The sequence below is a fragment of the Tachypleus tridentatus genome, chromosome 13, assembly GCF_004210375.1.
Source record: "Tachypleus tridentatus isolate NWPU-2018 chromosome 13, ASM421037v1, whole genome shotgun sequence".
Taxonomy (NCBI): Eukaryota; Metazoa; Arthropoda; class Merostomata; order Xiphosura; family Limulidae; genus Tachypleus; species Tachypleus tridentatus.
This window is the reverse complement of record NC_134837.1, coordinates 182,892,146-182,916,893: the sequence shown is the minus strand read 5'-3', so window position 1 is coordinate 182,916,893 and position 24,748 is coordinate 182,892,146. Positions and strand designations below refer to the sequence as shown.

General features: G+C 35.7%; 1 protein-coding gene across 1 annotated transcript; it reads left to right on the top strand.

Annotated features, from left to right (window-relative positions):
• The first annotated feature begins 1,501 nt into the window (after positions 1 to 1,501).
• On the top strand, positions 1,502 to 8,813 carry LOC143239134 (uncharacterized). Its single transcript, XM_076479977.1, has one exon. It carries the CDS (start codon positions 1,802 to 1,804, stop codon positions 3,347 to 3,349), a length of 1,548 nt encoding a protein of 515 aa, XP_076336092.1. The 5' UTR covers positions 1,502 to 1,801; the 3' UTR covers positions 3,350 to 8,813.
• The last annotated feature ends 15,935 nt before the right edge of the window (positions 8,814 to 24,748 follow it).

The following is a 24,748-nucleotide window of genomic DNA, read 5'->3' as shown; positions in this document are numbered from 1 at the left end:
CGTCGCACCAAACATGCTCGCTCTTCCAGCCATGGAGGCGTTATAATGTTACAGTCAATCCCATTATTCGTTAGTAAAAGAGTAGCCCAAGAGTTGGCAGTAAGTGGTGATGACTAGCTGCTTTCCCTCTAGTCTTACACCATTAAATTATGGACGGTTAGCGCAGATAGCCCTTGAGTAGCTTTGCGCGAAATTAAAGAAAAACAAACAAACAATCAAACCTATTAATACGATAAAACAAATTTTTGGTAACGCTAAACATAATATACAATTAATAATGGAAAACTTAAATTTATATTAGACGAACAAAACGTAATTTATAAAGAAAAAAAGCCGTTTATTCGAACATAAGAAAAGCAAAAGAAAAAATATTGAAAATTTGGCCACAGCAGAACAAGTACAAAATCAAAATACAAAACATGATTGAATAAACAAACAAAAACAGTAATACTAGCTCAGTCAGAGGGTATTAGAACAAATAATATATATAAATTATTAAATATAGATCTTTAAGAATTATGCAAAAATAGTATACATACACACATGTCACACGATCTATCTAAGAAAAAAATAAACATCTCACATCTGACGTTTTTCAAGTTCACCCCTATTGATGACGTAGTAAGTGTCAAAATATGTTTAGTCTGTTAACTATAAGGCACTATAGATAAGCCTGAATTAAGAACATTTTTAACTCTGTTTCACTTTTAACGTTTTGTGTTATTCGTTATTTTAACTACGGATGACTATTAACCTGATTCTAAATAGAACTAACTTGGTGGTAACAATATATCGCTGAGGATAAATCTTAACCTGGTTCTAGTCAGAGTTAACTTGGTGGGAATAATACATCGCTAGAGATGAATAACCTGGGTGTTACATTATATGATGAATGTTAATTTGAGGATAGATAGAGCTAACATGGTTGTTACATTATATGATGAACGTTAATTTGAGGATAGATAAAGCTAACATGGTTGTTACATTATATGATGAACGTTAATTTGAGGATAGATAGAGCTAACATGGTTGTTACATTATATTACTTGATACTTGACTTATGGATCTGTTTTAGCGGACAAAACCTATTACACAAAGTGAAATGTTCTTTATATGAATATGCGTTTATACTGACAGTAAAATTGATGGTCGTTCCTCACAAATTAGTCGTCACTGTACTGAGACCGACACTCAGTTCGATTGCAAAAAAACATTTGCTTTTCGTGTTATTATTTTCTCAAATTGTTCTATAATTTACGTCATGTTTCACCCTTTCTGTTTGTAGCGTATATATATCTGTTTTACATGAAGTTCAGTTTTCAAGTGTGTTTTTCAATATTATCATGGATATTTCGACGATAGGAATAACTTATACATATATCTTATTTAAGTTGTGCAAATTAATTCTATTTCGACCACTTTGTTAGCGAATGTTTTGTGTTAATACTACAAATAAAAAAAACTAAATTGGTAATGTTGTTTTACGTTACTTTTTCAGGTTTTATGTGAGTTTCTCAAGAACCACTTTTGGAAAACAAAATTGCGCGTGAATATATCATCGCGGTTTATTCATGGTTTGCAACTACTGAAAATCACATAGAATATTAAAACGTTTAAACGAAGAGTCTGCCATCCTCATCTAAGCCTAATTACAGGTCCCCCCTGCTGGTACAGCGGTAACTCTACGGATTTACAACGCTAGAATCAGGGGTTCGATTCCTCTCGGTAGACTCAGCAGATAGCCCGATGTGACTTTGTTATGAGAAAAAAAATTACAGAAAATATTTCGTTTTAAACTACTATGGCCACGTATTTATGTAGTAGTTCTTGCTCGTCGATAGATGGCAGCCCTAACTGGCACGATAACAGTCATGAAGCACGAAACCTTACACTGGGAGAGTCAGGAAACACTAAAAAACAAAATCTGGCATTTTCAATTGCAAAAATCATGGAATTTGAACCTGAAAGACGTAAATGTTTCAATCCTAACGTGTATTTAGAGGAAATGTTTGATAATTTTAAGCATCATCTTGGTAATCCAGTGTTACCTAACAGTGCTACTCCATGTAATCCCACGAGTCCCTTTACGAATATAGAAACATCTAGTTTAACTCCTTATTCGCTTTTTATCCATCCTTTTGAATCTCGAGTATGGTACGGTCCAGATGTGCAAGGATTGTCTTCAGGCACCACATTAGATTCTACTTTTCAACAACTAGGACCTGCCACCAGTTTAAGAGACGTCCCTCATTTATCACCTCCTGTAGTTGAGAGCAACCCTCACTTACCTCAAATGAGAGCTCAAGACCTCCTACGCCATTATGGTGTTTTATACTCACTATACCCTTCCCAGTCAGTAGCACACGTCATGAACATGCGCAGTTTCAGATTTAGGCCTGATTATGAGCGATCCCTACCTCTGTGGGGAAATTCATCCCAAGCTTATCAGGACGATGCCTGTTTTCAGGTTTTAATAAGACCACAGCCCGTGGCCCCTTCGACAGGCTGCAGCGTAACTACACAGCCGTCAAGGAGTCACGGAAAACGATACTTGGTAAGACAGCAACAGGCAACTTTTCTGACGAATTGTGGTGATAACTTTCCAATGACTTCCTCTGTGGGAAGTCCACAAAATTCAGAAGACTCTCTATCTAACCTTAACAGTGGTGGTTTTAAGACCACAGTTTCCTTACAAAGAAGAAGAATCGCGAACAAGCAGAAAACATTCACGTGTACAGAATGTGGGAAAATTTTTAATGCCCACTATAACCTAACTCGTCACATGCCTGTACACACAGGAGCCCGGCCTTTCGTGTGTAAAGTGTGTGGGAAGGGATTCCGTCAGGCTAGCACTCTGTGTCGCCACAAGATCATTCACACAGAGGAGAAACCGCATAAGTGTCACACTTGTGGAAAATCTTTCAACCGCAGTTCCACCCTGAACACGCATATTAGGATCCACGCGGGATATAAACCATATATATGCGAGTTCTGTGGCAAGGGTTTCCATCAGAAGGGGAACTACAAGAACCACAAGTTAACGCACAGTGGCAACAAGGCCTACAAGTGTTCCGTGTGTAGCAAGGCATTTCACCAGTTCTACAATCTTACCTTTCACATGCACACACACAAAGACAAGAAACCCTATACGTGCAAGGTCTGTGGCAAGGGATTCTGTCGAAACTTCGACCTGAAGAAACACATGAGGAAGTTACACGAAAACATTATTTCAACGACAGTTACCACCAGCGGCTCTGCCGTTGTTAGTGCTGTCGCTAGCAGCGTCCCTACTGTAAACGTGAATTGTATCAATCCTTTTTTGTCACATCCAATACTAATTGTAACATAGAATTGTTACCTGGAATGATCTAATATAGAAACCAATGTTACAAACCTGTAGTTAGAAACCATTGATTAATTTAACAATTTGAGCTTTGAAAAAAAGAAGCACAAAAATAATAAAAAATTGAATATAATTTTGATTGGCAGGTGGTTAACTGAATATTTGTGTTAGCGATTAAATATTACAAATATTGAAAACAGGACAAGTAAAGAAACAAGTGTATATAAGTATTGCGTACTTTTGATGAAAAAAGCTCACAAAGGTGTAAAATGTGTTCGTACATATGATAAAATAATGTTAAACTGTATATGTGTGTGCATGTTTTACGTGTATTAGAGTTATATTTATTTTGAATTGAAACAATTATATGGGCGCTATTTTTAAGCATAAATTTATTATCAGTTTGTATTTAAAGCTACGCCATTTTCAATAAAAACAAACAAATTCGATGTTCTTTGAAAAGAAATTTCAGCTGGTATATCTAAGTCACGTTTATTTTCAACGGACACGTAAAAACACGCGAACTAAAACAGACCATACGAACAGATAGATATAAAACACACGAGTGTGTGTGTGTTTTCTTAAAGCAAAGCCACATCAGGATATCTGCGGAACCCACCGAGGGGACTCGAACCTCTGATTTTAGCGTTGTAAATCCGGAGACATACCACTGTACTAGCGGGCGGTATAAAACACACGAACGAATGTAGAACGCACAAACAGATATAGTTTGTTTTTTTTAATTTCGCGCAAAGCTACACGAGGGCTATCTCCACTAGCCGTCCCTAATTTAACAGTGTAAGACTAGAGGGAATGCAGCTAGTCATCACCACCCACTACCAACTCTTGGGCTACTGTTTTACCAACGAATAGTGAGATTGACCGCCACATTATAACGCCCCTACGGCTGAAAGGGGTTTGGGGATTCGAACCCGCGATCCTCAGATTACGAGTCGAACGCCTTAACCCATCTGGCCATAGATATAAAACGCTAGAGAAAAGTCGTACTTTAAATATTAACTTCTGGGAATTGGTTTTCGTGTGATGTGTTTCAGTTAGCAACTGTAAGTCTTTTGAAAATTGTGTATTATGAAACTTTTAGCATCTGAAATTTAGGGTCTGGAATGTCCATCGTAGACTTTCGTTATCATTTGGATTAATTTCATCTAGAACTCAATATTAATTTACTTTCAAACTACAATCAGAGCTGAGTCTTGTTGTATCCGTGGGACTGTATAACACAGCCACGTTATTTTTTAACAAATACATGTGATTACGTTTTACGCTCGATTTTCGTAGCCTCAAAACGTTCCTATAAGAAATACGAAAGCTAAGCCTAGATTCTTTTGCAACTACCTGGTTTTGCAGTTTCAGTATTTCATAATATCAGGGGCGTAGCCAAGGATGGGGTGTTAAACGTTCAAACGCCTGTTCGTTCTTGCCAGGACATCTACAACACAGTTTGATTCAACTTTGATATTACGGTGAATGTATAATGAGGCCAGGCCATTCAATCGATCTTCAGTGGTGTAATTTCTCAAATACGTTTTGAGTCTTCTGAGAGTTGAAAACGAACGCTCCACTGAGCTCGTTGACACAGGCAGCGTGGCAAATACTTTCAACAGTCTAGAAATGACTGGGAACATTTCTGCATTGCACATTATATATGCATCTATGACATTTTTTGGTCTGTTGTTCGCAAGTGATTTGTACCAAACCCTAAGTTCACCTACTGCAGCTAGTGAAGTGCTGTCAATGTCAGCCTTGTATATACTGACCAACTCTTTAATTTGGTCACATTGTTGTGCTGTAGGTTCTGACCGTTCTGTGGTAGATTCTGATGGTAGTAGACACATGAAGTTTGTAAGGAGAGTTTTGTGACTGGACAGACGATCACATATTTGTGAAAGAAAGTGATCAACAAATGGTACAAATACAACAATACGAAAGTAATCCTCAGGGCTAGTGGTTTGTGGGTTAGCACGGTACATCTGTCTTTTTGCCTGCCTTGGCATTATGATGTCAATTTGAAGCTCACTACACAGAGTTTGAGCCTCACAGAAAATGTTGTTAAATTCACTCACAGTATTATTTCTGAGTGAACGGATTAAATCTTCCACTATTTCTGCGTGATGCATCGCAGCACCTAAATCAATGTTCTGTTGCTACAGTAAGTTGCACAGAGGTAAACTAAAGGAAAACAATTTAGCAATGGTAAGTAGAGTGATGATGAATTTTGGCTGCGTTATAGAACACAACAATTGATTGGCTTGCGTGACAGAATCTCTGTCTTGCCAACCTGATATCGTCTCAAGGGCATCTGCAACTGCATGGATTAATTCTAGAAAGACAGTGACTGAGTCATACCTCTCAACCCACCGGGTGGGGCAGAGACCTTTCAAACTTTTTTTTTTCTATTCAGGTGCTTTATTCTCCACCGAAAGAGCCAAAACGTGCTTTCGTTTGGGTCTATTGAGAAAGTTTTCAATGCTAGAAATTACTTCCATACAGTTTCGCACAGGAACTTCTTTACAAACATCAGAAATTGTCAAGTTTAGGGAATGGGCATTGCAGTGTACATAGGGTGCAAATGGGAATTTATAAGTTATATGTCTCCGGACACCATTGAATTTCTCACTCATAGAGGCAGCACCATCGTACCCTTGTCCTCGCAGGTAATCCATGTCAATACCATATTTTGTCAGATTGGTTAAGATAATATCAGCCAAGTTTCTGCCTGTAACATCATAAACAGGTATAAATCGCAAAAAATCTTTTCTCATTGCAACAGCGTTGTCATTGGCAGGCAAATATCTAACACACAGCGAAAACTGTTCAATGCCTGAAATATCTGTTGTTTCATTAGCTAATATTGAGAAACACTTTGCAGCATCAACCCTGTTGACCAAAAGATCAAGAACATGAGTATTACAGACATTGATGATTTCATTTTGAATTTGAGGACTCAGATACATAGCATTCCTCTTTGTACTCTTAAGGCTTGCTGAAAGCTTGACATCACCCTTTGCCCTGTAACGCAAAATTGCCCGAAAATTCCCATCATTATTGATGGGCTCCTCATCAGTTTCACCAACAAACATTGGATCAGAATCATATTTTCCCCTCAAAGCTAAACCCTGTCTCCCACACAGTAATACAGTATCAATAATAGGCATTAAATATTACCAGTTCTGTTCAATTTCTTTCTTGTAAGTTGCATCAAGCTGCAAGTGCACAGATGAACTTGTGTTTACGACCTGTAGAAAATTGTTACCTTTTTCTTTGCTGTCTTGGTGATATTGTTTCAATTCATATTGCCTTAAAGTCTTCAACAGCCTTCTTCCAGCTTGTGTATGGAAATTTCACTAGTTGTCTTAATTTCTGGCTTCCAACACCAGCACCATCAGAAGCAAAAAGACAGCAGTACTTGCAGAAAGCACCCTTTGCATGTTGACTGTAGAGAAGCCATCTCCACTGTGAAAACCAACGATGCTGAAAACGCAGCTTTTTTGGACCACAATCACTCCCTGGCTTCCAGGCATTCTCAAGGAGGCATTTTTTGGTTTCAGCATTTTATCTGAAACAGATATAAAGACATAGTTCTAATTAAGTTATTTTGCACATAGGAAAATTTTTTATGAGAGTAAAATAATCTCGAAGAGAAAGGCTTAGAGCTGTACTTCACAGAGCAGGCCTAACATCCTGTGGCTGTAGGCCTACAATCACTAGCAGCAATGAATATTCAGTCTAAAACTCATCTAAAACAAAATTAATATAATGAGGAGTCGATTTACCTGTTTCTGTTTACCAATGCTGACATCATCAGAAATGTAATTTCCAATGTCCCAGACTGGACCTGAGGTGGTAGTGGCAGCACTGGTAGAAGGCCACAGTGATGACTTTGACAATTCAGTTGACAATTCTGATTCAACCTGATTGGCTGCAGCAGATTGATCAGGTTCAGTCTCATGAATGGGTTTAAAGAACCCAAGCAGTGTCTTTTGCTTTTTCATGCTGGACATAGTGAACGATTGTTTATCGCAACTTCTGTTTGTCAACATCACATTCACAGTACCATTGGCGCCATCTATAGTAAATGATTCACTATAGATGGCGCCAATGGTACTAGGTTAGTGCCATGGTGCTGCCAGCCTGCCACGATGCCACCCACTGTTTATTTGTGAAGCTAATTCTTGAAACCCAGGGAATCTGAACATACACTGTCCATGATATTTGAATACAGATTATAGACGCTATACATGTATTTTTCACTCTCCTGAGTGACTCTATATTTTATATGTTGATGACAGGACTATAGGCCTACTTTGATGGGCTTGATAACTTTAAGTTATATATTATATATATAGACCTATATATTTATTCATGATTAAAAAAAATAAGACAAACACTTCAGTGTGCCATTCTGAAATTTGCCAAAAAGGTGGCCTCAGAATGCATCATTCAAGCTTTTCTTTTGTGTTTTTATTTTAAAATTTCTCCGAGAGGGGGCATGCCCCCTGACCCCCTAGCATGGCTTCACGCCTGCGGCGCTTGCATCAAGTACCCAAACTAAACCTCCGCAATGGCCATTTCTGGCTACACCCCTGCATTATATAGTTTGATTTTAATGATGGCTGAACACAAAACTATTAACACTGAATTTAACCCCAGTTCTGAACTGACATGCCACTCGACACAGAATGAAAAGATGGAGCTTTCTTTTAGTGGTTCTAAATAAACACGAATTAAGATAATATGTATTAATCTTGGTAAAATTATGTTTATCCCGTCTATAATCCAGACTAATTAATTCTTTAGATCCCTTACTGACCACAAGACCCAGCATGCCCAGATGGCTAGGGCGTTCGATTCGTAATCTGAGGGATGCGGGTTTGAATCCCGGTCCCACCAAACATGCTCGCCCTTTCAGCCGTGAGGACGTTATAATGTGACGGTCAATACCAAATATTCGTTGTTAAAAGAGTAGCCCAAGAGCTGAGAATGAGTGGTGATAATTAGTTGCCTTCCTTCTAGTCTAACACTGCTAAATTAGGGACGGCTAGCGCAGATAGCTCTCGTGTAGTTTTGTGCGAAATTAAAAAACAGTCAAGAGAACTGTATGTTGTTAGACATCCTAGACTAGCTTGCATCATTCGTGATTTGTTTTCAGTAAAATTTACGTAAAGATAAAAAGCTGTCAACTGTTGAAGGAAGAAAAAATACGTAAATAAAGTTATGCACGATATCCGTAATGACGATAAATTCCAATTTGCGATTTTGTTTTTTAAATATAAAATGTTTAACGACCAACGATGATTATTTATTTATTGTTAAGCACGAACCTGCACTATGGGCAATCCGTACTCTGAGCCCACGGCGGGTATCGAAACCTGCATTTTAGTTTCAGCGAATTCTGCCACGATTTTTTAACATGCATTACTTTCATTTTTAAACCTAGCACATTTTTATCTCTTGCAAAAGTTGAACTGTTCGTTTATTAATAAAATATAATAACTGTTTTATCTTTCTTATCTTTTGAACTGATATGTATTAAAAACAACGAGTTTTTTGAAATATTGTGCATGATACAGGACAAGTTAATGTGTAAAGTTTACATACAAACTTCCTATATATATATATATATCCAAAATATTCTACAATTAAAATGTGACTGTGGTTGGTTTAATTATGTCCAATAAAGGGGTGGAGGGTATTGAAACAAAGCTTGAGTTGTGTTTTTTTTTCTTCTAAAAGCGCAAAACTGACACTGAAATATGATTGGCTGTTTAATTACATCCATTAAAGAGGAGAGGGCGGAAAAACATTTCTTGTCTGGTCGTCCTTTCAAAGAACACATAAAATGATAGCCTCAAGTTGGCTGGATATTTAATTAAATTCACTAGAAGTTGAAACATTAACTAACTGACCACTTTGTCCTCCCCGTAAGCCAACGGTAAGTTATGATTTATAACACTAAAATCCAGGGTTCGATTCCACGCAGTAGACAAAATGTAGACAGCCCATTGTAACAACAATGTAATTATAACAACAACAGCAGCAACAACTAGTCGTCCTCTAAAATAACAAAACTGATGCCGCAATATGATTGGCTGTTTAATTACATCCAGTAGGAGATGTAAAACATTATTTAACTGGTTGCTCTCTTAAAGCACAAAATGGGTGCCCTAATACCTTTGGTGCAGTGGTAAAGATTCCTTTGACTTGGGCTTTTTGGTTATTTTTTATATTTCTGTAATAAGCACATAAAACTGAAAGTTTGAATAATATTTTAAAGTACAAATACCAATATTGGTTCTGACTTTATTAATGTACTGCTTTTATTGTTATATTTCACATATTGTTAGAATGAGTTTGGTGAGAACGTGATTAGAAAAGCTGATTTTGGAACAAAAAATCAAAGCATGTTATTAACCTTAAGTTGGTTATTATGAATTAACAATAAACTGATACATTTTTGTATTATATCAAAAAATGGAGTTATCGTGTTTATATCTGGGTTTTGGTGCAGTTAAATAACCTTTTTATTTCTTAAGATTTGAAATACATTTTGATGTAACTTAAAAGGACGTCATTGCAGTAAATTACTTGTCATCCACTGATTTACTTCACAGATTATTTACTTTGCCGTAAGACGTACTTTTAATAATACAGAAATATGAGAACTATTATATTGGATGTTACATTCGGAGTTCTTAGCTGGTTAAACCAACGAACTTCTTTAATCTACGACATGAATGCTGGATTGATAAATTAGCTGGAACCACTCATATTTAAAACGTATGATTAAAACACGCACCAGATCTGTTAGAAACGTTTTGAAATGCCGTACAGTACGTTACAAAAATAAACAAGAATAGAGTAATTTTGATTAGTTTGCATATTAAATAGAAATGTGTGTTTTAAAGAGACGAGTGGTGACTTTCTTAAACACAACCTACTTTAAATAAATGTTCAGCTGTTATTACTCGATAAACTTACAATGTGTATTTGAAGTATTTCACTGAATATAATAAAGCATACGCACTTTGTCTGTTGTTTGTTTGATTTTCATTCTCGAAACTTATCGAAAGACTAAAAACTTTTGAAAGTAAACACGCTGCGACAGGTCCATTCTAGCATCCACAACACAAACAAGATGTTGAGATTAATGCAATTTATCACTGAGAGAGATGTAGGATTGATAATGGTAAAAACATCCTTCATCACTCCTAACTGCAAGCTATTGACTGGATCACATTCTCCATCACTCTTTGCTGCAAGCTGTTGTCCGGGTCACATTCTCCATCACTCTTTGCTGCGAGCTGTTGTCCGGGTCACATTCTCCATCACTCTTTGCTACAAGCTGTTGTCCGGGTCATATTCTCCATCACTCTTTGCTGCAAGCTGTTGTCCGGGTCACATTCTCCATCCTGTAAACTCCTACCTGTAAACTTCTGTTCATCAGTAGCGTGCCTAAAGTATTTTACATGGTGCGGATTCTCATTTTGTCATCCTCCCATAAATAATTTTAAAAATGTAAACACACAGAAACATATATAATGTTTGCAAGTATATTTTTAAACAATACAGTACTGTCAGAAGCAAACTGGAAATGAGAATAAATGCAGGACATTAAATTCAGTGAACAGATAATACTGCATATTATTCTATACAAAAACACAGGAAATCCAGTCTCAACACTCATCCTATTCTTCAAAAGTAAATAGAACTGATTCACAGTTTCTGCTTTCGAGCCTTAATTTCTGTAAACTGATCAATGAACTCATCAAAATTCACCTTCTTTGCATCTTCATGTTCAATTGAAAGTAAAACCAGATTTGTAAACCTTGTCTGACTTATGGTCGAGCGAAAAAAAATTTTTATCATTTTGATTTTAAAAAAACTTCTTTCACATAAAGCAATGGATATGCAAACAGTCAAAAGGAATTTCGAACACGATAACAAGCTTAGCAGAGATTCACAAAACACTCATTTCTCAATAAACTCCAGAAACCGCAATGCTGTCCATTTCTTTGCTTCTTTAACGATGACCTTGGCATAACAGGTATGAATTGTTATGACTTGCATTATATTAACTGAACAAATTGTTTCTGATTATTTTGAGGGAAGGATTTAAGTGCAGACACGAGCCATAAAAAAAGCAGAAAACTATTAGCATTAGTCACACATAACTAGACCACTGACAAAATGAAAATTAACAGTAAATCCAGTAAATAAAAAAGATTACAACAGTAAAAACTTCAAACAAGTAGTTTTCAAAGTTTTACCAACCAAATACCCATCTGATTATCAACCCAAACAGGCAGAGACAATGAATTATCAATTCAATATAGTATGGTATAGTGCTAGCTACTATAACTAATACCATTATTCATCAAGCAGTAAGCATTAACAGCATATTAAATATACAACTTAGGACATTGTAACGTTGCTGAACTGAAACGACTTGACTAAACCGATTAGTACTAATTCAGTATAGAATAGTACTGTAGTTGTTGATGAAATGTGAAATGGTGTTCACTATATTAATCATTAACACACCTCCATGCATCACCCTCTCTGTCTTAACATCACCATGTAGTTATATTAAAAATCATGTAGTCACATCATCATCCTCTCTGTTTTAACATCACCATGTAGTTATATTAAAAATCATGTAGTCACATCATCACCCTCTCTGTCTTAACATCACCATGTAGTTGTATTAAAAATCATGTAGTCACATCATCCTCCTCTCTGTTTTAACATCACCATGTAGTTGTATTAAAAATCATGTAGTCACATCATCACCCTCTCTGTCTTAACATCACCATGTAGTTGTATTAAAAATCATGTAGTCACATCATCACCCTCTCTGTCTTAACATCACCATGTAGTCGTATTAAAAATCATGTAGTCACATCATCACCTTCTCTGTCTTAGCATCACCATGTAGTTGTATTAAAAATCATGTAGTCACATCATCATCCTCTCTGTCTTAACATCACCATGTAGTTGTATTAAAAATCATGTAGTCACATCATCATCCTCTCTGTCTTAACATCACCATGTAGTTGTATTAAAAATCATGTAGTCACATTATCACCCTCTCTGTCTTAACATCACCATGTAGTTGTATTAAAAATTATATTGTCACATCATCACCCTCTCTGTCTTAACATAACCATGTAGTTGTATTAAAAATCATGTAGTCACATCATCATCCTCTCTGTCTTAACATCACCATGTAGTTGTATTAAAAATCATGTAGTAACATTATCATCCTCTCTGTCTTAACATCACCATGTAGTTGTATTAAAAATCATGTAGTCACATCATCACCCTCTCTGTCTTAACATCACCATGTAGTTGCATTAAAAATCATGTGGTCACATCACCACCGCCATCATAATATCAGCATAGAGATATTATAAAAAAAAAACTCAATAATAAACATCTCCGTTACTTCAGTAGTAATGGTTGTAGGAAAAAGATCAAGTCTAAATTTTAATGCAAAGTGTGATTTTGTGTCTTTTTACTGATCACCAGTAGTTACGTATTTATTCATAAACACGAGTTTCTATAACATTACGACAATGTATTTATGAACATTTAAACATCACTTTGATACCACTTTGTATAAAATTACTGAACAGTGATACAAATAACATAATATTGTTATGAATACCAGTACTTTATGCCTTGTCATTATTATTTAATGAAGCATACCTCATATATGTGGAGTCACAGTGTTAAGTGAACATGACTTGTAATGGCAGTTGCTCAACAAACTGATGACTACAACGTCAACAAAAGTTCGCTTTTCGATGTAATTTTCTTCAAATATTTAATTTTTCGCTTGTAAATTTTGTATTAACAATAAAAATAAAAAATTACTTTGTAGTGGAAATTAACAGTAGGCTGTTGTAGTAGTTTGAACATTTTTAATATTTTTTTCTTACAGTGGCGAATTTTTCATTTAGTTTGGAAACTTGTAGTGACATTTCAACTCTCCCAATGGCATCCCTCTCCTGGCTGTCACCTTGGGCGAACTGCCACTTCTGTACACGTAATATAATTCAACACTCCTAGCTGCAAGAGACTGTCTGCAAAATACATCGATGCTTTCTGGCATATTTCAGTGAGAAAATCGTGATGAGTTAAACCATCGTTTGTTTCGACTCGGGAGGAATCACCACGAAACAAAATGACGGCCATAAAAAACCACCCATCAAAAAACCTTTAAAATGTCTGAATATTAACAATAACTATTTCACAGTATTGGCTGAAAAATAACAACTAATGTTTACTGTGCTTATAAAGCTTTCACTATTTCAACGAATTTCCATTTATGTAGTGACTCTTCCAGATAAACATATTTAAAAAAAAAAAAGGGGCGAATCTTCTGGTTTTACTTCGTCAACAAAGTCTTACGTCTGTATTGCAAATTATTTGTTTCGTGTACAGAAACAATACTAGTACATATATATATATATATACATATAAATGTATATGAATGTGACGATGCGCTACATTGGGCATATAATTAGATTTGAGGGTAGGTTAGCAGAGATTCTGATGGGTAATAAAATCGAATCAGGTACACTCGTGCCTCACCCTGGATATAGTCAATAAGAAATGAAACACATAAATACAGAATTCCTTTTCATAAATTTTATAAGGACAAGGAAAGATCAATATATCATTATAACAAATAATTATAATGACGTTAATCTGAGCCTGAATAGAAACACCTTTTTTTTAAGTGCCTCAGTTTTTGTAGTTTTGACTTTCTTATTTCAATCATTTTTGTAGCATTAAAACTTTTCCTTATTATAGCTAAATAGGTTACGAATATATCGATCGCAACTTGTCTTCATAAGATCTGACAGTTTCTTTACTACAGTTGTTTGTATATATATATATAGATAAACACTATACATCACAGACGAGCTCGGAATTTGTGTCTTCACCAACAATCCAGGATGGCCCGGCATGGCCAGGAGGTTAACGCATTCGACTCGTAATCCGAGGATCGCGGATTCGAATCCCCGTCACACCAAACATGCTCGCCCTTTTAGTCATGGGGGCGTTATAAAATTACGGTCAATCCCACCATTTGTTAGTGAAAGAGTAATCCAAGAGTTGGCAGTGAGTGGTGGTGATTAGCTGCCTTCTCTCTAGTCATACGCTGCTAAATTAGGAACGGCTAACACAGATGGCCCTCGTGTAGATTTGGGTAAAATTCAAAACCAAAAACTGTTGACGATTAAGAAAAGACACTCTTCGAGCCCGCCAAAATTGCGCAAACCTTCAACCTAACGTTATGTCACTTCTAAAAAACACACAAATTTTGGTGTAAGCAGAAAACTAACTGATGGCATCCATTTAACGGTTTTAAAATCTATCGAAAAGGCCACATACATTTTACCCTTTGCGCGAAATTCATAACCAAACCAATCCAGGACTTCTAAAATAAAGATAATTCCAACAAATCTACACAGAAAGTGCTGTGTATTGTGCAAAAGTATTAAGACAAAGTCAATAATTAGGTTTTAGGCTACTTTTAAAGAACAATAGAAAGTAAATCACAGGTGAAACATAAACATCTTATCGATTTTCATATTTAATACAGCAGAAACTCTATGCACGGGATTGATGCTTGTGTTCAGCAAACAGTTAATAACACCATGTATCAAAATTTTTACTTTTTCTTGTTCCTGGGCAGAAAGTGTTATTTCCCAGTTGCTTATGCTAAAAGTAAATGGAAAACCTATTTTTCTCTTCAAACCTTGCTTTTGTAAATCGTCGTAAATCTCGAAAAACTACTCACTTCTAAACAGTTTTGTATACCTTTGGTATAAATACATGTAAGTCTTGATTCATATGTTGTTTTATTCGACCCTATATAAATGAAAATGTGCTAATTTGCCCGTTTTTACATAGAAAATAGGTTAATTTTTAAATTTCATTATCCAGGTCACAAAAGCAAAGTTTGAAGGGAATGATGGCCATTTTCTTTACTTTTACAACATAAATAATTATAAAATACACGTACTGTCCAGGAACAAAATATAACATAAATAATTATATAATACACGTACTGTCCAGGAACAAAATATAACATAAATAATTATAAAATACACGTACCGTCCAGGAACAAAATATTACATAATTAATTATAAACTACACGTACTGTCCAGGAACAAAATATAACATAAATAATTATAAACTACACGTACTGTCCAGGAAGTGTTACATAGTGTTATCAATCCAGTAGTTTAGCGTCGATAATTATATACAACAGAAAATGTGAATCCCACATCTAAACAAACTCCTGCTTTCAACACCACCTCTATACAAACTCACGCTGTAATACACCACATCTAAACACATTCACGCTGTCATACACCACTTCTGTACAAACTCACGCTATAATACACCACTTCTATACAAACTCACGCTGTCATACACCACTTCTGTACAAACTCACGCTATAATACACCACTTCTATACAAACTCACGCTGTCATACACCACTTCTGTACAAACTCACGCTATAATACACCACTTCTATACAAACTCACGCTGTCATATACCACATCTAAACAAACTCCTGCTGTCATACACCACATCTAAACAAACTCACACTGTCATACACCACATCTAAACAAACTCACGCTGTCATATACCACATCTAAACAAACTCCTGCTGTCATACACCACATCTAAACACACTCACGTTCTCATACACTACATCTAAACAAACTCACGCTGTCATATCCCACATCTAAACAAACTCCTGCTTTCAACACCACCTCTATACAAACTCACGCTGTAATACACCACTTCTGTACAAACTCACGCTATAATACACCACATCTAAACAAACTCACGCTGTCATATACCACATCTAAACAAACTCCTGCTGTCATACACCACATCTAAACAAACTCACGCTGTCATACTCCACATCTAAACACATTCACGCTGTCATACACCACTTCTGTACAAACTCTCGCTGTAATACACCACTTCTATACAAACTCACGCTGTAATACACCACCTCTATACAAACTCACGCTATCATATACCACATCTAAACAAACTCCTGCTGTCATACACCACATCTAAACAAACTCACGCTAACATACACCATATCTAAACACATTCTTCAGTCTTAAACATTGTGGGCCCGGCATGGCCAAGCGTGTTAAGGCGTGCGACTCGTAATCTGAGGGTCGCGGGTTCGCATCCCGGCCGCGCCAAACATGCTCGCCCTTTCAGCCGTGGGGGCGTTATAATGTGACGGTCAATCCCACTATTCGTTGGTAAAAGGAGTAGCCCCAGAGTTGGCGGTGGGTGGTGATGACTAGCTGCCTTCCCTCTAGTCTTACACTGCTAAATTAGGGACGGCTAGCACAGATAGCCCTCGAATAGCTTAGTGCGAAATTCAAAAACAAACAAACAAACTTAAACATTGCGCCCTCAAGTGGCTGAGTTTTATACCATACCAAAACATGTTTCTCATCACTAAGGACTAAACTCCGTACACATTTGATAAATAAGGAGACGTTTCGTTGTTGAGGTTTAGTGTTATTTTGTACCACACCGAAACGTTTCTCAACACTAAGGACTAAACTTCTCAAAACTTTAAATAGACATTACACGACACACTATAACTTGAACGATTTACATTTTGATGAAACTTGCTAGATTGAATGGCAACTGCCTGTTGTGGAGACACAAGTGTGGAAGACGACGTTTCGAAAATCTTCCGCCTTTCGTCTTCAAGTTCAAGTCTTGAAAACGAAAGGCGGAAGACTTTTGAAACGTCGTCCTCTAAACTTGTGTCTTCACATCAGGCAGTTGCCGTCAATTCTACAAAGTTTCATCATGAATACTCAGCCTAGACAATCTATCAAATGATTTACGTTTTGTGCCATTTTTTATCAAATCTAAAAAAATATTTACTGCATACTCACTTATCACTAGATCATTTTACAGTGCACTCTTCACTACCGTACTCCAAAAGGTATAAAATGCTTGTCTTTTAAAATATTCCACGTGTAGTATTTCCGAACTAACAGAGGCCGTCATCAGGTGCCTTTACGTGGCACAGTGGTAAGTCTGTAGGCTTTTTAAGATGAAAACCGGTTTAGATACCCGTGTTGGGTACAGTTTGTATATCCTACTCTGTAGCTTTGTGCCTTACAGCAAACAAATATAAAGTTATAATATAAATCGAAATTAATCTATATTAAACCTCGGGCCTTTAAATTACACGTCTTACGTTTTTACTTTTCCAATATCAAAGTGTTTTATTTCGAGAGTAATGACTGGCATCTCGACAAGTTATAAACACGCGCCCTCTAAAAAACACACAAATATTTTGACACTACTAAAATTATAATTATTAATCATCCTGTGAAGATGTTTTTATGTATATATAGGTTTCGTATCTTATCAAAAGCATACCTTTCGTAATATGAATCAATAAGAATCAGATAACAGTAATACAGAAAGAAGGAGAAAAGGAAGGGGGGCATCGGAAAGCAGGACAAGAACCGAAACACTTTATGGTTGACGACAGACCACATAACAGAGCATCACAGAGCGGAAGAGGTCTTGCTAAGTCCATTAGATACGCTAAATAAAGAAGGTATGCGCGTCTGTGGGTATGAAAGTAAATATATAAACGAGTTGATATGTTGAATGTATTTAAGTAGATGTGTGAGCAGAAACTTAAGTAATCTGATAGATGGATACGTATGAAAACAAGCTGATGTGGTACATATGTATACAGGTTGATATGTGTTAGGTATGTAGGTAAATCGAAATGTCGATAGGAACTTAGTTAAGTTGGTAGGTATGTAGGTAAATCGAAATGTCGATAGGAACTTAGTTAAGTTGGTAGGTATGTAGACAAGCTGATATGATTTAGCTATGTAGGTAAATAGAGGTGTTGGTAGGAACTTAGGTATGTTGGTAGGTGGACAGGTATAAAGATAAGTGGATATGTGTGTATGTGTGGTGTAGGTAAGTTGGTAGGTGGGTATATATTTGTTTGTTTGGAAATTTCGCACAAAGCTACTCGAGGGCTATCTGTGCTAGCCGTCCCTAATTTAGCAGTGTAAGACTAGAGGGAAGGCAGCTAGTCATCACCACCCACCGCCAACTCTTGGGCTACTCTTTACCAACGAATAGTGGGATTGACCGCACATTATACACCCCCACGGCTGGGAGGGCGAGCATGTTTAGCGCGATGCGGGCGCGAACCCGCGACCCTCGGATTACGAGTCGCACGCCTTACGCGCTAGGCCATGCCGGGCCATGTGGGTATGTATGTAGGTAAGTTGAGTTGTTACATAGGTATGTGAATAATTATATGCCTACATGTAGATGGTATGTAGCTAGGTTATTAGACGTGTATGTCTACTTAGATATCAGAATCACTAGCATTTAACACAACCCTGGTAGTGATAACACTAGCATTTAACACAAACCTGGTGGTGATTTCTTTCTTCATTTCCAATACTTTGTGTGTTTTTAAAAGTTGGGTAGAATATGTGATTTTTTCTTCATTTAGTGCTAAATATCGCACATTGTAACAGATATTTAAATTATTTGGGTCAAAATAAGGTGTCATAGAAAAAGGGAACGCCAGTAGAGATAACATAATATACTTCAGTCACTATGCCGCAGTCTGGCTAAAATTAACAAATGGATGAGAAATATCTCATTGGCAGATACGAAAATTACGTCATAGAGTGGAAAGGTTACCACGTAACAAAATTTCATAGTTGTGTTGGTGTGTAAGTACATTTATTTCTTAGAACAGCGAAGGTGCTCCAATATACTTCTCTCGTGATCAGTTCATATGACACGCTAGTGAACTCGGAAAAACCTGAATATTAAAATCGATAAGCTTCTCTTTCCAATTATTACTGTTTTCTTCCCGACTGATTAGATATCCTGGGACTTGGAGCAGGTAATCTGTTCTACGAATCTGGATAATAGTTCCCCTTTTTATCTCAACAGTCAGCTTTACTGACTGTTGTAGACGTGTATGAATATACAGAGAATGAGAAGTTTTGAATGTCCTCTGAACATTTTTGAAGTGTAGTCCTGCCATCTGTCGGTTTGTGTATTTAAGGTTTTACTTTGGGGATGTTGTGATGAGGGAACGACAGCGAAAGTAGGAGGGGTGAAAAATTCGGATGAAGAGAGGCTAAGGATATTATATATACATATACACACACACACACACACAATACATAAAGTAAGTGAATATAGTTATTACAGTGAGACTTGTTCCATCTTATGTCGTCTCCTCGGTGGTAATATTAATGTAATAATCTAATATGGTATGTAACCACAGTCAGTAACTACTGTACATGACGTCCCAGTTGTTTGCACAAAAGGCCCTGGAGGGCTTTATTTCCTATTAGCTAGAGCGAACCTAATCTTGTCGACAAAGACCAAAACCACAAACTGTGAATACATGGCCCCGAACAATCAACCAGTCAACCACTTTCAATTTTATTTGTGATATGCATAAGAAATCGGGCGAAGTAGCAAATTATTTTGAAGAAATGAATACGAAACAAAATCAATTAATTTGATTCGCCACGTGTCACTGAATTATTCTGTCAGGACATTTTTACATCTCACGACAAGGACAAACGGAATATTACACTTCTTATAGTTTGTATAAACTATACATATTATATTTATGTGTTTTATATTGCTACAGCTGTAGTTTAGGTTTTAGTTTTACTAAAGCTCTTAGTTGGGATGTTACTGGCTTTTGTCTTTATAACGAAGGAAAGGAAATGTTTCAGTTCGAGACTGAAGTTGTTATTTCGACATGAATAACAAGTATAATTCGTCTGTGTTGTCTGAACAGTTGGACCGTGTTTCTAGAATTAATCATTACAGAACTATTTACCATACTTCCCCACTATGACTAATTAGTTGTGAAGTTCTCTTAAGTCCTCTTCATAATTAACTATAATTAATTATGTATGCTTTAATAGTTTAGTAGTTATTCCTTAACAGTGGAGTAGGAAAAGCAGGGAAAGAAGCCTAGTTCCCAATATTTTTTAAGCAGGCTACCATATCTTTCGTATGATATTTTCATATTTTCAGAGAAAAGAAGAGCTAGTTGTTATATAGAGTCCATAATTTTATAACGGAGAGAAGGCCATGTTGTTTGCCGACCTTCAATTTTGCCTTGAGAATACTGTTAACACTATACAACACACACACACACTGAACGTCTAAGGACTATGCCAACTTCCACATCCGGACACTAGTGTCTTTCACGCTCTCCCATTGTTAAATATCTTCCTTCTCCACTGCTTTTAGCTGATGACACGTGTTTCAAGTCTTCTAGTGTTACTGTTATTGCATGTACATTGTTTACAATAAAGATGATTTCAAATTGTTAGCTCACTTACTGGAACAAAAAGTGATTTAAAATTTACCATGTTGGTTGAGCCAAGTATAAGTTTTATCACGTTGTGATAGTCCTTACTTTAACATGTAGAGTCAGTAAAAATAGTTATTAGTTTTATTATTTCTATGTTTATTTTAATGATTGTCTCACATTGTATTAATTATTTTTTTTATTACGATAACTATCCTCCGTAGTGAGCTTAGTATATACATTTAGAAGTTAATCCAGTTTTCTAGAACGGCCAAACCTCGTGAATTTTTTTTTTTTTTTTTTGGTTTCGAATTAAGCAAAAGCTACACAATGGGCTATCTATGGTGTGTCCACTATGGGTATCGAAACCCGGTTTTTAGCGATGTGAGCCCATACACATGCAGCTGTGTCACTGAGGGGCTCGTGAAATATTATTAGGTTTATGACCGAAAACGTCGTTATTGATGAGGACATCCAAATAATGAAATAATGCATTCCAATCATTATAATATGAGATAGCATAAACACTAGGGTTAATTAACGAGCTCATTACTGGATATGTCTTTATTTCTGATCTACGTAGATAACTTGATTTTGATCAGAAGCCAATATCAATTTCCAATTCTTTGTTAAAAGTAATTTTTGTGAAAAATGTTTTTCAGTTATTTTTATAATACGAATTATAAAAACTTCTAAGCTATTTCTTATAACTGAACTGCCGTGTAAGAAAATGCTCTTAATTATTTGTTAATTACTCATTAATTTCGGAGTCTTCCCTAATCTTCATAAATAGCAATTTTCGTAAATCTTCTTAATAATTATTCATTGTGTTTTACATTAATATTTACTGTAATTAATTGTCGTGTTATTGCTATTTTTATGCAATAAATGTTGTTTCTTATTCACATTCTCTCCCCCCTCCCCCACAGAGTAGCTGTGACACAATAAACCCCCATGCTTACAATGCTACAATCTCGGGCTTTGAACATAACAACAAAACCCACTCCATGCTAAATTATAACAGGTGTATCCTTGACTCATCGTTATATTTATATTTCATTGTTTCCCCATGCTTACAATGCTACAATCTCGGGTTTTGAGCATAACAACAAAACCCACTCCATGCTAAATTATAACAGGTGTATCCTTGACTCATCGTTATATTTATATTTCATTGTTTCCCCATGCTTACAATGCTACAATCTCGGGTTTTGAGCATAACAACAAAACCCACTCCATGCTAAATTATAACAGGTGTATCCTGGACTCATCGTTATATTTATATTTCATTGTTTCCCCATGCTTACAATGCTACAATCTCGGGTTTTGAGCATAACAACAAAACCCACTCCATGCTAAATTATAACAGGTGTATCCTGGACTCATCGTTATATTTATATTTCATTGTTTCTTATTTGAACGTTTCGACCACAGAAGGTTATTTAGTCTGTTCCAACATCCTTCCTTTATTTTAGACAGGATTTGTCCAGATATTATTCTGCTTTCTTATATCTTATAAAACGCTAAAATACAGAGTTCGAGTCACCTCTGTGAAGTCAGCAGGTACCTCAATGTGGCATGGCTATAAAACAAACAAACAAACCAAGTGAAAATGGGATTGATCGTATCGTTATAACGTTCACACGGCTGACGGGGTAAGCATCGACGGGATTTGAACCCTCATCTCGTAAGTTGCGAGCAGAGTACTCTTACTATCTGAACAAAATTTTATGTATTGGTATGATGAACGTTGAAGAAGCTATGTAGTTTAAACCATATAAAGAACGTGTTACTTTACGTGTGGTATTTATTTTATGTATTGGTATGATAAACGTTGAAGAAGCTATGTAGTTTAAACCATATAGAGGATGTGTTACTTTACGCGTGGTATTTATTTTATGTATTGGTATGATGAAAGTTGACAAAGCTATGCAGTTTAAACCATATAAAGGATGTGTTACTTTATGTGTAGTATTTATTTTATGTATTGGTATGATAAACGTTGAAGAAGCTATGTAGTTTAAAACCATACAGAGAACGTGTTACTTTACGTGTGGTATTTATTTTATGTATTGGTATGATAAACGTTGAAGAAGCTATGTAGTTTAAAACCATACAGAGAACGTGTTACTTTATGTGTAGTATTTATTTTATGTATTGGTATGATAAACGTTGAAGAAGCTATGTAGTTTAAAACCATACAGAGAACGTGTTACTTTACATTATAGAGGAACTTGCTAGAATTCAATAATCTATTAAATCTAAAGGGAAACAAGTGAATCGTTTTATTCTAGGAGGGAGGCTTCACTCTTGTTCCTACTGCTACAGTTGACTCAAAGTAAGAAATGCACTTTGAGACAAAAAAAGAAGCAAATCATGAATTCTTGGACTCGTTGTCCAAGCACATTAACCACTTGGGTACGCTCAGCCTGAGCATTGAGGCAACATCATGAAGTTAATGACGTAAGCAGATTAACTTGTCGAACGTACAAAAATTTTCTTATGTGTGTTCGTATTTTTGTTGTTGTTGTTTTTTTTTAAAGATAAAATATCTGTAAATGATTCTATTGACCCTCATTATCTATGATGGTGTATTATTGTGGATCTTATTACCGTATGGTGGTGTAAACTTTCGTGGATTATTAATGACCCAAGTTGGGAAGGAAAGGTGTCATCCATTGTTGAGCTTGTTAAGGGATTGTTACGTTTGTCGGAGGTTGTTTAGCGGCGATCAAGAACTGCTGTCACATTCATACCTGCGGCATATTCCATACCTCAGTTTCGTTTCATACAAGTTGAATGTCACGTGATTTGTTTTTATACCAATGTGGCATTAATAATTCTTTCTCTGCTTTACACGACTGACAAAAATAAAAGCAGGTCATTTCAAAGTGTCAAACGTGTTACCGCGTGCCATAGATAAGTTGTGAATGGATAGTGAAATTGAAAAGTATGTAAGCTTAGAAAATGATTAAAACTTTGACGAAACATTTCTTCCTTATGTTCATGAAATGTATTATAAACTTCAATTTTTCGATTTTGTGTTCAATCCAAAGGTTTTGTGTTAAATCTACAAGTTTGGTAATAGTTTTTGTGTTGATTTAAATCCACAGGTTTTGTAATTGTTTTGTCTTGAATCCACAGATTGTGTAATAATTTCGTGTTAAATCTAAAGGTTTTGTAATAGTTTTTGTGTTGATTTAAATCTACAAGTTTTGTAATAGTTTTGTGTTAAATCTACAGATTTTTAATAGTTTTCTGTTACGTCTACAGATTTTGTAATAGTTTTGGTGTTGATTTAAATGCACAGGTTATATAGTTCTTTTGTGTTAAATCCACAGGTTTTGTAAAAGTTTTGTGTTAAATCTACAGGCTTTTACCAGTTTTTGTATTGATTTAAATCCATAGGTTTTGTAATAGTTTTTGTGTTGATTTAAACCCACATGTTTTGTACCAGTTTTTCGGTTAATTTAAATCCATAGGTTTTGTAATAGTATTGTGTTAAATCTACAGGTTTTGAAATAGTGTTTGTGTTGATTTAAATCCAAAGGTTTCCTAATAGTTTTACGTTAAACATGCAGGTTTTGTACTAGTTTCTCGGTTGATTTTAATTTATAGGTTTTGTAATAGTTTTGTGTTAAATCTACAAGTTTTCTAATAGTTTTGTGTTAAATCTACAGGTTTTGTTATAATTTTGTGTTGATTTAAACGCACAGGTTTTGTAATTGTTTTATGTTAAACCCACATGTTTTGCAACAGTACTTGTGTTGATTTAAATCTACATATTTTGTAAAAGTTTTGTGTTAAACCTACAGATTTTGTACTGGTTTTTGTGTTGATTTAAATCCACAGGTGTTATTATAGATTTTGCGTTGACTTAAATCCGCAGGTTTTGTCATAGTTTCTGTTATATCCACAGCTTTTGTAATTTTTTGTTAAATATATAGATTTTCTACTAGTACTTGTGTTGATTTA

Bases quoted from the DNA above. Each gene is read 5' to 3' on its own strand.
- LOC143239134 (XM_076479977.1), top strand. From the start codon at position 1,802: ATGGCCACGTATTTATGTAGTAGTTCTTGCTCGTCGATAGATGGCAGC.